Source organism: Suncus etruscus, chromosome 15 (assembly GCF_024139225.1).
Source record: "Suncus etruscus isolate mSunEtr1 chromosome 15, mSunEtr1.pri.cur, whole genome shotgun sequence".
Classification (NCBI taxonomy): domain Eukaryota; kingdom Metazoa; phylum Chordata; class Mammalia; order Eulipotyphla; family Soricidae; genus Suncus; species Suncus etruscus.
Genome location: NC_064862.1, coordinates 89,775,026 through 89,787,626, shown reverse-complemented (window position 1 = coordinate 89,787,626; position 12,601 = coordinate 89,775,026). Strand labels below are relative to the sequence as shown.

Genomic DNA, 12,601 nt, shown 5'->3' with positions numbered 1-12,601 from the left:
ACTCCTGAATACAGAGCCAGGAGGCAGCCCTGAGCACGGCTTGGTGTGGTGCAAAAACAAACAAGAAGGGGCCGGAGAGATAGCATGGAGGTAAGGTGTTTGCTTTTCATGCAGGAGGTCATCGGTTCGAATCCTGGTGTCCCATATGGTCCCCTGTGCCTTCCAGGAGCAATTTCTGAGCCTGGAGTCAGGAATAACCCTTGAGCACTGCCGGGTGTGACCCAAAAACCACAAAAAAAAAAAAAAAAAAAAAAAAGAAGATAAGGATTTGAGAGAGTACAGCAAAGCAGTCACTTGCTTTGTACATTGGCAACTGGGATTCGATCCCTAGCACCCCAGATGGTTCCCTAGGTACCACCAAGAATGACTCCTAGGTGCAGACTCTGGCAGAATCCCTGAGCATCACCGGGTGTGGCCTCCAAACAAACTAACAAACAAAAAACATAACTGTCACCCCCTCCCATGGCAAAATGCTAATATTACCTGTTGGTCAGACCAGCCCACTTCTGGGAGAGGTCTATGGAAGGTAAGAAAAGGAAGGGTTGCCTCAGGGGTGAGGAGTCAGCAGAGAGAAGCAAGAAGCAACTGGAAGATTTGGCATCATGGAGAGATAAGAAACAGGTCTAAGTACAGGGAGGCTTATGGAGCCAGGTTAAAAGGTTTAAGCTTAGAAGCCACACATGATGGTTAGGGCCTTGAATAAAGCTGATGTCTCCTGAACCTGATTGCCTTGTGGATCATTTCCTCGCTGCTACACTGAACCTTCGCACCCGCCTGGCTGGCTGGAAGGGGTTGCAGGCGCCTGGCCTGGCCAAGAAAGGCCTCACCATCCAACCACCATTAATATGTAATTCCTTTTTGTTTTTTTTGGTTTTTGGGTCACACCCAGCAACACTCAGGGGTTCCTCCTGGCTCTGTGCTCAGAAATCACTCCTGGCAGGCTCTAGGGGGGGGAAACCCTAGGGGATGCCATATGGGATTCGAACCACCGTCCTTCTGATGCACGGCAAACGCCCTACCTCCATGCTGTCTCTCCGATCCCAATTCATATGTAATTCTCCTCGTAACCACTAGAATAAATGACATCTTCCCTTGGGGCCCCCAGATTCCCACAGCGCTGCTTCCACCTCCCACCGCCAGGGGGCGCGCCAGGCCGTCCCGCCGGGCTACTCTAGACGGAGACGCCGGAAGTCTCGTTGCGCCCCACTTCCGGTCTCTGGCCCGGACCTGGGCTGCGTGGAGAAGGTTCCGCGATGCCTACCGGAGACTTTGAGTGAGTCGGGGGGCGGCGCGGCGGGGCCCGGGAGGCCGATCGTGGGGTGGCTGGGGCTCTGATGACGCCGGGGGTTGTGCCGGGACCCCGGGGAGAGGCCCTCGCTGACCTCCGACCCCACTTTCCTGCACATTTCTTTCTGCAGCTCCAAGCCCAGCTGGGCCGACCAGGTGGAGGAGGAAGGAGAGGACGGTGAGTGCGTCCGGCCGCCCCGCAGTCACCCCCAGGCTGGCTGGGACCCCAATCACAGCCGTGGGACCCCCTCACTGACAGCCTGGTCAGCTGTGTCCAGCTCCCGCCGGGTCCACTGAACCTCCACTCTGGGCCCAAAGTCTTCAGAGCAGGCCTCAGCCTGGAAAGCGCACCCCAAGATCTCGATCCCCCCCTTCCCAGCGATCCCAGATGCTTGATCTCGCATGAGGGGAGCCCTGACCCCCTCCAGGACTCCACCTATTCCCCCTTCACCTCGTGTGCCAGCTCCCAGCATCACCCCAAGCGTGACCCCCCCCCCCAACCACCACGTCTGACAACCCACCCCGTACACCCCTCTTGCAGACAAATGCGTCACCAGCGAACTTCTGAAGGGGATCCCTCTGGCTCCTGGGGACACCAGTCCAGAGCCGGAGCTGCTTCCCGGAGGTGAGGGACCAACGGCGACACCCCACTCCCTCTGCCCCTTTTTGTTTCTCCTGCCTCCCCCCCCCGCCCCCCCCCCACGCCTTCCTCCTTGGTTCAGTTTCTGGAACTCTTACTTCCCCCTGTCTCAGCCCCATTGCCGCCCCCGAAGGAAGTTATCAACGGAAACATCAAGACGGTGACCGAGTATAAGATTGATGAAGATGGCAAGAAGTTCAAGGTGAGGGTCCGGAGTGGCAGCACAGCTGGGGGGGCACCAATCTCCAGATCCCATAGGGCCTCCCAGCACTGCCAGGAATAATTCCCTGAGCGCAGAGTCAGGAGTAAGCCTGAGCACTGCTGGTAGTGTCTCCCCCCCAAAAAAAAATAGAAACTAAAGTGAGGCTGAGTCCGTGGGAAAACTGGGTCAGGAAGGGGGTGATGTTCCTTCAGAACCTCAAGGCTCAGGGTTTTCATTTCCTGTCTCCTCCACCCACAGATCGTCAGGACCTTCAGAATTGAGACCCGGAAAGCATCCAAGGCTGTGGCGAGGAGGAAGGTGAGGGCAAGAGTAGCGAGAATCCAGAGGCCAGGGCTCTTTCCTTGTGCCTTGCTGGCCCGGGTTCGATCCCCACCACCCCATAGGGTCCCCTGACCACTGCCAAGTGTGACTCAAACTTCTCTCCTCACCCCCCCAAAAAAAGCAGAAAGGTGAGACCCAGCTTCCCAGCACTGTTTGAGGGTCCCCCAAATCTGGGACTCCTTACAGGGTGGTGGGCTAAGATCTTCCCTTATCCAGGGTGTGTCACCCACCAGTGGTGGAGTTACAGCCATGCTGAATCTTGGCCGTGTGCCTGTCAGGAAGTGTTACTCTCCTTCAGGGCCCTTGGCACCCCAGGGAGGCAGGGATACTGTGGCCCTGGTTTATGGGAGAGGACGCTGAGGTGCGGTGGGGCTTTATTTCACCCTTTATTGTGGGTATGACTTGACTTGACATACGTTCGGGCTGTGCTCACCAGGGGTCGCTGTCGCACTCCTGGTGCCTGTTGCCACTCCTGGGCCTAAACTCAGCAGCCCCTGCCTGCCCCATTGCAAGGCGGAGGAGCCGTGCCAGGCCTGGCACATCTTTTGGTTGAGCTGTTCACTGTGGTTGTGCTGTTTGCACACCCAGAGGCTGCGCCCCAAGGATATCCCTACATGAGCCTGAGAGGCCCAGAGTGTGTGTCTGCTCGGCTAGTGCCTAGCACGGTTTTGACCGTCCAGGGTCCAACGTGGCCACCACCATGGTCAGCGACAATGTGTCCACGACCTCCTGCAAAGTTTGGGTGACTCCGGACATCCCCAACATTGCTCCCACTAGGGCCATCAGCCTCTTTGACCCCCACCCCCGGGCAGTTGTTAGGGTACATTTTCCCCCCTCTACCCCCCCATACTTTGATCCCCTTGTCCCCGGTTACCATCAGGTGTTTAGAGAGTGTGAGGAATGGGGTTCAGCCCCAGAAAGGGCTGCCGAGGGCCCCTCCTGACCTGGATCTCCCCCCTCCTCTGTCCCTCTCCCGAATCCAGAACTGGAAGAAGTTTGGAAACTCCGAGTATGACCCCCCAGGGCCCAACGTGGCCACCACCACAGTCAGTGACGATGTGTCCATGACCTTCATCACCAGCAAAGAGGTCAGTGCAGGCCCCCATTGGGGTTTGAGCGGAGCCAGCAGCGCTGGGCAGCAGTCTTGGGGGCACCTCTGAGATGCACCTCCTGCCCCCCCCCCCCCCAGGATCTTAACTGCCAAGAGGAGGAAGACCCAATGAACAAGCTCAAGGGCCAGAAGATCGTGTCGTGCCGCATCTGCAAGGGCGACCACTGGACCACACGCTGCCCCTACAAGGACACCCTGGGGCCCATGCAGAAGGAGCTGGCAGAGCAGCTGGGCCTGTCCACGGGCGAGAAGGAAAAGCTGCCAGGAGGTGCCAGCGCTGGGCGGGGCGATGAGAGGGAGTGCTTGCTGGGCTTTGGGAAAGGGGGTGGCTTATGCTAATATATGGGAGGGGCGGGATATGTTTGGGGGCGTGGCTTCGATAAAGAGTTTGGTCACTGGTAGACTGAGTGGGTATGACCAGAGGGAGGATCCTTTGGTGGGCGTGGTTACACGGGAAGGGGTGGTGCTTCGTTCTGGGGGTGTGGTCTCATGGGCAGGTTATGGCAGGGAATTCTCTTTGGTGGGCACAGCTCAGGGACGTGGCTCTGCACTGGCTGCCCCCCAGGAATCAGACCCCTAGTCTCTGCCCATCTCCCCGGCCTCTCCTCTGCTCCCTGTCACCTTAGCCCTGGCCTTGTCTTCCAGAGCTGGAACCCATGCAGGCGGCCCAGAGCAAGACCGGGAAGTACGTGCCACCGAGCCTGCGTGATGGAGCCAGCCGCCGTGGAGAGTCCATGCAGCCCAATCGCAGAAGTGAGACGGGAGGGCGGGCACCTGCCTTGACCATCACCTCTTAGTTCCCCTGCCCTGTGATTTCCTCATACACACACACATACCACCACCTCACTGCTCCCCATTCGATATCTGCCCAGGTGATGACAATGCCACCATCCGAGTCACCAACCTGTCCGAGGACACTCGTGAGACCGACCTGCAGGAGCTCTTCCGGCCTTTTGGCTCCATCTCCCGCATCTACCTGGCCAAGGACAAGACCACTGGCCAGTCCAAGGTACATTAGTGGGGCCTAGGTGGGGGCGGGCATTTCTGGCCCCGTTTGGCTCGAAGCTCACCTGAATCCTCAATGTGTCTCCCCTTCTCCTAGGGCTTTGCCTTCATCAGCTTCCACCGTCGTGAGGATGCCGCACGTGCCATCGCGGGGGTCTCTGGCTTCGGCTATGACCACCTCATCCTCAACGTTGAATGGGCCAAGTGAGTGAGCCGCGCTTAAAGGGGTTGTGCCTTCCCCTTACTGCCTCCCCCAGCCCACCACAAAAATGTCGGTGGGTCAGTCTTCTTCCTGTCCCTTCCACCCAAGCATCCTGCCCCAGGTTGAGAGCCTCCAGCCTGTGGGGATTTCACTCCTTTATTGCTCATCTCTGTCCTTTTTGCATTGCCAGCCTGTCCCATAGGCTTGCCGGGTAGCCTTCCTGTTATTGCCTTGAACAGCCCCCCCCAACATACACACTACCCTCCTCCCGTTTTTGTCTTCCTCCACAGGCCATCCACCAACTAAGCCACCAGCCATGGCCGTCATGCTGCTGCCTGGCTCTGGATCCGAGAGTACCAAAAAGGCAGGTACAGAAGCAAGGAAGGGTGCTTCGAGGTCAATAAAAAACTCCGTTCATACCCCTACCCTCTGCAGTCTTTTATTTGAGGAGGGGTCATGACCCTCCCCACTGCTGTCTCTGGTTCCAAAGGTCTTGTTATGGGCCAGATGATAGCAGAGCGGGGAGGGAGGGCGTTTGCCTTGCACACAACTGACCAGGATTGGATGCCCGGCATGTCATATGGTCCCCTGAGCCTGCCAGCGGTAATTTCTGAGCACAGAGCTAGGAGTCAACCACAAGTGCTGCTAGGTGTGGCCCCAAAACAACCAAACAAAAACAGTCTTGTCACTCCCAATCCGGGTCCTCCTTCAGAATAGAGGTATTGGGGTCTCAGTGCTTAGGACGGGCTACTTGGTGGGCACGGCTCAGAGGTCCTTAAGCCCTGGTGGGCGGCCATGACATGGAGAGGCCGGGCCTGTCCTCTGCCCTTGTCCTGCTCCTCGCTGCCTGGCAGGCGCGGCTGGCAGCAGCCCAGGCTGGACGCCACAGCCATGTAGATCAGCGGGTGGACACACATGGCTAATGGCACCAGGCCCCGCGCCACTTGGTAGGCCCCATAGGCACCCAGATTCAGTACCTCCTTCGCCTCTTCCTTGGTAGCAAAGTGCGGGCAGCGTTGGTTCCAGCGGCGCCGGAACCACAGGTTGGACAGCCAGGCGGCATAATAGGGCACATAGGAGACGGCGTAGAGCAGCAGGCCGCTGGCCACCAGTGCCACTACCCGCCGCTTCTCAGCTGCCGTGATGCTGGGGCTCTGCCACAGTGCCCTCACCAGCGCTGTGTAGGCCGCCAGCGTGGCCAGCAGAGGCAGCCCGCAGCCCAGCACAGCCAGCGCCAGGCTGTAGGCCCAGTAGGCCTCCAGGTTCCCATGGGCCACAGTGCTCAGGCACCGGGTGCAGCCAGCTGACTCGTCCCTGGAGCAGTTGCGGCCAGCCTGGCCCTCCTGGAGCTGGGTGAAATGCAGAGTGGGCACCGCCAGCACAGCCGCCAGCGCCCAGCCCGCTGCGCTCACTGCCCAGGCGTGCTTGGGCCGCACCCAGCTGCGCATGAAGAAGGGGTGCACTACCCCCACGTAGCGGTTGAGGCTGATGCAGGCCAGGAAGATGGTGCTGCCCTGCAGGTTGGCGGTGAAGAGGAAGCGCTCCAGGTGGCAGAGGGCCGCCCCGTAGCTCCAGTGTTTGGGTGGGTAGAAGTAGGCGGCCAGTGGCAGCAGCGTCAACGCGTAGAGCAGGTCGCTGGCGGCCAATTGTGCCGAGAAGACCACACCTGGGTGCCAGGGCCTTGACTCTCGAGTGGCAAAACGATACAGGGCTAGGCCATTGCCGGCTACAGCCAGTAGGAACACGGTCACCAGCATGGGACACAGGAACTGCTCTTGGATGTTGCTGAGGAAGTTGTCCACAAAGTCCAAGATGGGGGGTGGGCAGGACGCCTCTGTGTTGGACAGGATCATAGATGAGGCCCCCCGCTGTGATTCCTGGGGGAGCCCACATTCTGCAAGCTTGGGGATCATCCAGGTGTTGCTCAAGGGGACCAGGCAGCGGGAAAGAGTGGAAGTGGGCCACAGCAACTGTTTCAGGCTCACTCTGTGAGAAATTTTGGGGGTTGGGGGGGTTGAGTTACACCTGGCAGCGCTCAGGTTCCTCTTGGCTCTAGGCTTAGAATCGCTCCTGGCAAGCTCTGGGGACTATATGGGATGCTGGGAATCAAACGGGATCTGCCCAGTGCTGGCCACATGCAAGGCAAGCGCCCTTCTGCTGTGCTACCTCTGCCCCACTCCCCCTTTTTTGGGGGATGTTTTTGGGCCACACCTAGTGGTGCTCGGGGTTGAATCTTGGCTTTGCGCTCAGAAATCGCTCGCTCCTGGCAGGCGAGAGGGACCATATGGCATGGCGAGGGTCAAACTCTGATCCATCCGGGTCAGCTGCTTGCAAGGCCCTCCTGGAGAGATTTGAAAGGCTTTTTTTTTTTTTTTTTTTTTTTTTTGGGGGGGGGGTTCACAACCGGCAGCGCTCAGAGGTTACTCCTGGCTGGCTCTACGCCCAGAAATCGCTCCTGGCAGGCTTGGGCGACCCTATGGGATCCCGGGATTTGAACCACCGTCTTTCTGCATACAAGGCAAACACCCTATCGCTGTGCTCTCTCCGGCCCCATCAAGGGCTCTTTTACTGGAGGGGGCCTGGACCACACCCTGTGGTGCTCAGAAGTCATTCTTGGCTACATGCTCGAAAATTATTTTGTTTTTTGGAGCACACCCGGCGGTGCTCAGGGGTTACTCCTGGCTGTCTGCTTAGAAATAGCTCCTGGCAGGCACGGGGGACCATATGGGACACCGGGATTCGAACCAACCACCTTTGGTTCTGGATCGGCTGCTTGCAAGGCAAACGCCACTGTGCTATCTCTCCGGGCCCTGAAAATTATTCTTGGAAGGGACAAAGTGATAGCACAGTGAGTAGTCATTTGCTGACCCGGGTTCGATTTTCAGCTTCCCATATGGTCCCCCAAGACTGGTAGGATTTCTGAGAACAGAGCCAGCAGTAACCCTTGCGCTCTGCCAGATGTGGCCCAAAAACAAAACTAAATTAATTCTGGAGAGTAAGGGGACTATATTAGAAGCTGGAGATGGAACCATGGTTGGTTGCGTGCAATGCAAACATCCTCCCCGCTGTACCCGCACATCTGCTTTTAATAGACAGACATCCTAGACAGGACATCATGTGCAAGGCAAGTGCTTTACTTACTCCTCTGGCCCAGCCCCTGCTTGCTTCGGGGGGAGGGGGGGCTAATCTAGATTCTGCACCCACACGCCTTGGTTTGCACTTGCGGTTTGGGGCCCCCGTCCACGTAGTCTGGGGTAGTGCAAAAGCCTGGGTCAGGCCTGGGTCAGACTTGCAAAAGTGCCATGCAAGCCGAGAAGTTCCTGGCCCTCAACTTCCTTTTTTTTTTTTTGGGAGGGGGGCCATTCTCAACAGCAAGGGAGGAGTCCCCCAAAGTTCAGAGTAACTCAGGAATGTCCGACAAGGGCAGGACCTGCTGGACTGTCTGGATTGGACTCGTTCGCTTCACTGCCGCCAGGAGGCATCTATGAGCCATTGGGCCGCTGTCTGACTCGCTCCCCAGCATTCCTCCTATACTGGCTCCCCCAGAGCCCTGAACACACTTGGCCAGCTTCTGAGCTGGGCACCTTCCCACCCTCGATGGGCACAAGCCTGAACACCTTGTGTCCTGAGGTAGATTCAGCAATTGCACTTCTCAATGTCCCATCCTGGGTCTCGGGATAGTCTCAATCATCCTGTTCCTCTATAGGGTTCCAGCTCTGCCCTGATGGCCCCCCCAGCACCCGAGGGGTCCTGGTTCCTCACCTGAGTTGGTGGCTGCTGCTGTCATGGCCCTGTGACTGCCGAGTACTGGCCCTGCCTCTCCTGTGTCTCGGGACTGACAGGGCCTGCCCCTCCCTCATGCAGCCCCGCCCCCAGAGACCCATATGTCCTTCCTCCTTTCCGGCCTGAGCTCACAAGACACATGAATGAGGCCTGAGCCACAGCACAGCAGGGTGTTTGCCTTGCAGGAGGCCAGGACAGTGGCTTGATTCCCGGCAACCCAAATGATCCCCTAAGCCTGCCAAGATTTTGAGTACAGCCGCCCAAGAACAAAACCATACACACACAAGTCAGGGCAGGATCTGAGGCACTTGCAACCATACCAGGAACCCCTTTGCTAGACAGATTCAGGTGGGACACCATTTATTGGGAAGAAGCTGCTCCTTTATAAAAGGAAACCGAGGCTTTGGTGCTCGGGCCCCAATCTGGGGCGTGGGGCCTGCTCCAAACTCAGGCTGGTCTCTTGGGAGGTCGTGTGGGGCCTCTGGCCCGCCTTGCACCCTGAGGTCCCATCTTGCCCTGAGGCCCCCGGGGCTTGCCCTTGGCCTTCAAGGGTCTCTGCTCCTTCGGCTTCTTTCGTTCAGGGCGTCCAGCCTTGCCCCTCTCCCTGCCCTGCCGCCTCTTGCCAGGAGGCCCCATTCTGTCCGTCCGCCTCCGCTTAGCAGTGGGGAACATGTCTGCAGGAAGAAATGTCTGTCAGGGGAGTCGGGGTGCATGGCATGGGGATCAGGAACCCTCCCAAGACTCCAGCCACACACCCTCATCAGGCTCTGCGCCCACGGCCTGGCGGAAATACTCGGCCTCATCCTCCTCTTCTTCGTCCTCCTGCCGGCCACTCCCCTGCTTATCAGGAGGAGCCCCAGGATCCTCAGCGTCACTGTCCCCATCGGCCCGGGCCCGCTTCATGCCCATCATGCTCTTCTTCCTGGAGAAGGGAAGGAATGCAGGGCAGTGGGTCCACCCACCCCACCTCAGGAGTGCACCCACGGAGGACCATACCCCCCTGCACCCACTTGTGCGCCTCCCGCTGCTCCCGCTTCCGCTGCACATTCTGGGCCTGTTGTTCCCGCCGCTGGGCACGGAGATGCAGTTTCTCCTCCTTGGCCGCCAGCATGGCCTGAAGCTCCTCCTCTGTCTTGTGTACTAAGGGGAGGGAAGTGTTGGTGGAGAATCACAGGGCTGCAGCCCAACCTGCTGGGGCTGTCGCCAACCCAGGCACTCACCGAAACTGTGGAACAGCACATTTCCCTCCCCGATGCCCTCCTGGATCTTGACCAACTGCAGCGTCATACGGGGCCCGATCTGTCAGGCAGGAGAAGTGTGTGCGTCAGGCTGGTGGTGGGGACATGGTGGGGTACAGCCTCCCCATCAGGGCTGGGCCAAGCCGCACCTCTGTCAGCCGCACAGCACTCTGCTGTGCCCGCATGTTGCCTCGTCCCGCAACAGCCTGGGGCAGCTCTGTGATGTTGTGCTCACCATCTGGCTCGGCCTCGCTCTCAGACAACCCGGCGCCCCTACATGGCAGTGTGGAAGGGAGGGGTGTCTTAGCTGGGAGTACAGGGTCCCCCCTCCAGCCTTAGCCTGGGTGCACTCACGTGGCCAGGAGCTCACTGATGTCCTGTAGGCGGCTCATGTTGGGGAATTTCTCCTGGAGAAGCTTCTTCATGCCGCGACTGGCGCCTACTGGGACCACTTTGATGCTGCTGTGGGGGGCCACAGGGGCAGGGGAGGGAGGGTCACGACGAGGGCTCAGCTCTACTCAAACCCCCTCGTGTCCCCTTCGCAGGGTGCATCAGAGCGTTTACTTTGAGGCTGAGCCATCACTGGGTCTCAGCAGCTAGGCTGTCATCATTCACACACGCATGTGGAGTGCACAGGGTCCCCCCTGACCCCCTACACACTGGCCCTCCACTCACTAGTGTCGGAACTCAAGCTCTTGGGAGTCAGGATTGTAGCTGAGCAGAAGGCAGCGCTTGATGGTGTTGAGGTTCACCTGTGGAGGGGGTGCAGAGGCAAAAGATACCATTAAGCATCCAGATGCTGAGGCTCTGTGACTGCCCAATAGTCGATAGTGTTCAGGAGTTACTCCAGGTTCCTCTGTGCAACTGCATCTCAAGGCCCTATCCTGGGGCTCTGGAGGAAGCTTGGGGGTTGGGGTTGCTTCTGTCTCCAAGAGCTTGTTCTCAGCCGCCTCCTGGGCCCTAAAGAGCTAATGGGCAGGCCTGATGGTGCTGCACACCAGGTACAGAGCGCCACCCTCTGCTTACCTGGTGGACGTTGATGGAAGGAAAGAGGTTCTGGAACATGGTGGCCATGAGCTTCACATGCATGCCGTGGGGGCCGAAGCTGTTGAGTACCAGGAGGGGCGCGTGGGCAAACTGCTGCTCATGCATCCGGTGGCGGCGCAGGGAGGACACTACGTCCCGCACTAGTGTGTACTGTGGATAGAAAAGAGGTTGCGTACAGGCTGGGGTCTGAGGGGCCAGTATAATCCCCCCATCAGACAAAGCCTCTCACCTTGAGTACCCGGAAGGTCAGCGTGGGTCCTCCTGGGAGGCGCATCAGTTTCTGCAGGTGAAGAGAAACTCATGGGGGCTAAGTACATGGGAGAAGGGAAGGACCGAACCCTCCATCCAACACCCCCCCCCCCATCTATCTTCAGAGCGTTTACTTTGAAGCCAAGAATCACAAAGGCTCAGAGGCAGTTGGGTGTCATCATCAGAATTGGGGAGAAGCCTGTGTTGGGGGAGAGGGTCGGTGACAGGGGTGAGACACTCACGAAGTAGATGTTGGTGTCGGTCCGGCTCAAGATCAGAAAGTGTGTGACGCCCAGGGGCCCAGCCACGGCCACACAGTCCTTCAGCGAGTTCTTCTTCCGGACCTGAACAAAAGAGGGAAGAATGCAGGCGATGAGTTCTCGAGAGTCAGGGAGGAAGCTCAGCGGGCTAGAGGACCGGCTTGGCATGCGGGGAAGCCCAGGTCTGCTTCCCAGGGCGACATGGACCCAGCACAGAGTCAGGATTCGTGGGCCCAAGTGGGCCCAGAGCCCAAACCCAAGCAAGAGACGCCTCGGCCAAAGCTGGGAACGGTTTCCTAGATCAGGGGCATCGGGGATGGGCATGCACTTCTCGGCCGCAGGGCTCTATCCCCGGGGCCCAGAGCACCCCGGTGCTAGGGCCATCAGCTCGAAACGGGGTGCGCGCATCAGGCCTGCGCTACTCCCCACAAAAGGGGTCCCCCGATCGGCCCCTTCATGCACCCCAAAAAGCTCTGTGCGTCGGGCAACAGGGGTCTAGAAGGACGGGCTGTCACAGGGCCCGGAGTGGGCGTGCAGACCTGCAGGCGGGTGGCGGTGAGGGGCTCCATGACCCGCCGCAGGTCCAGGCTGAGCTGCCGCACGCTGCGGCCCGCGCGACCGCGCGCGAACACGAACGAATGCGGCTGTGCCGCGTAGGCCTCGAGGTTGCGGAGCTGCGCCTGGGCTCGCGCGCGTTTCTGGTGTCGGGACTGCGGGGGCGAGAGGGGCCGGGTGAGTCCCGCGGCCTGGCCGGGGACCCTTCCCGCCTACCCGCGGCCCCGCGGCCGCGCGGACCACAGCGTCTCACCCGCCCCGACTGCCCCATGTTGCCGCCTTCTCCTCCACGCGGCCCGACTGCCCGCCGTTTCCGGCGCGGGCCGCTCACTTCCGGCGCGCGTGTGATGACGTCCCGACGAACGGACCGGAAGCCAGTGGGCGGGCTCTAGCGTCGCTATGGAAACGCTTGTCCGTCTACTTCCCGTTTCTACGGAAACGGGGGCGTGGCCTCCTCACCGCTCTGGGGAAGCCGCGCGCGCCAAGAGGGAGGGAAAGCGATGAGACGCGAGTTCGAATCCCCACTAGGGTGGTTTTTCTTTTGAACCCACTAAGTGTGAATTTGAGGGGCCGGAGAGAGAGAGCATGGAGGTAGGGCTTTTGCCTTGCATGCAGAAGGACGGTGGTTTGATTCCCGGCATCCCATATGGTCTCTTGAGCCTGCAGGAGTGATTTCTGAG

At 59.3% G+C, this 12,601-nt stretch overlaps 2 protein-coding genes and 2 non-coding genes across 4 annotated transcripts; 1 reads left to right on the top strand and 3 right to left on the bottom strand.

Moving 5' to 3' along the window:
- The first annotated feature begins 1,221 nt into the window (after positions 1 to 1,221).
- Positions 1,222 to 5,212, top strand: EIF3G (eukaryotic translation initiation factor 3 subunit G). Its single transcript, XM_049787987.1, has 11 exons — positions 1,222 to 1,273; positions 1,419 to 1,465; positions 1,829 to 1,912; positions 2,041 to 2,129; positions 2,388 to 2,447; positions 3,455 to 3,559; positions 3,661 to 3,850; positions 4,228 to 4,335; positions 4,455 to 4,591; positions 4,685 to 4,791; positions 5,080 to 5,212. The coding sequence occupies exons 1-11, from the start codon at positions 1,254 to 1,256 to the stop codon at positions 5,093 to 5,095; spliced, it is 963 nt and encodes a 320-aa protein (XP_049643944.1). The 5' UTR covers positions 1,222 to 1,253; the 3' UTR covers positions 5,096 to 5,212.
- A 314-nt stretch (positions 5,213 to 5,526) lies between these two features.
- On the bottom strand, positions 5,527 to 12,228 carry LOC126030160 (suppressor of SWI4 1 homolog). Its single transcript, XM_049788341.1, has 14 exons — positions 12,175 to 12,228; positions 11,906 to 12,076; positions 11,349 to 11,450; positions 11,087 to 11,137; positions 10,837 to 11,007; positions 10,486 to 10,562; positions 10,165 to 10,272; positions 9,960 to 10,083; positions 9,793 to 9,871; positions 9,583 to 9,712; positions 9,328 to 9,494; positions 9,186 to 9,246; positions 9,070 to 9,088; positions 5,527 to 6,657 (listed from the first exon to the last, which is right to left on the bottom strand). Exons 1-14 carry the CDS (start codon positions 12,190 to 12,192, stop codon positions 5,527 to 5,529), a joined length of 2,409 nt encoding a protein of 802 aa, XP_049644298.1. The 5' UTR covers positions 12,193 to 12,228.
- On the bottom strand, positions 10,352 to 10,431 carry LOC126031439 (small nucleolar RNA U105B). The gene has a single exon (XR_007503313.1). It is a non-coding gene; the product is annotated as a small nucleolar RNA U105B (small nucleolar RNA).
- On the bottom strand, positions 11,216 to 11,300 carry LOC126031432 (small nucleolar RNA SNORD105). Its single transcript, XR_007503307.1, has one exon. It is a non-coding gene; the product is annotated as a small nucleolar RNA SNORD105 (small nucleolar RNA).
- Positions 12,229 to 12,601: the final 373 nt, after the last annotated feature.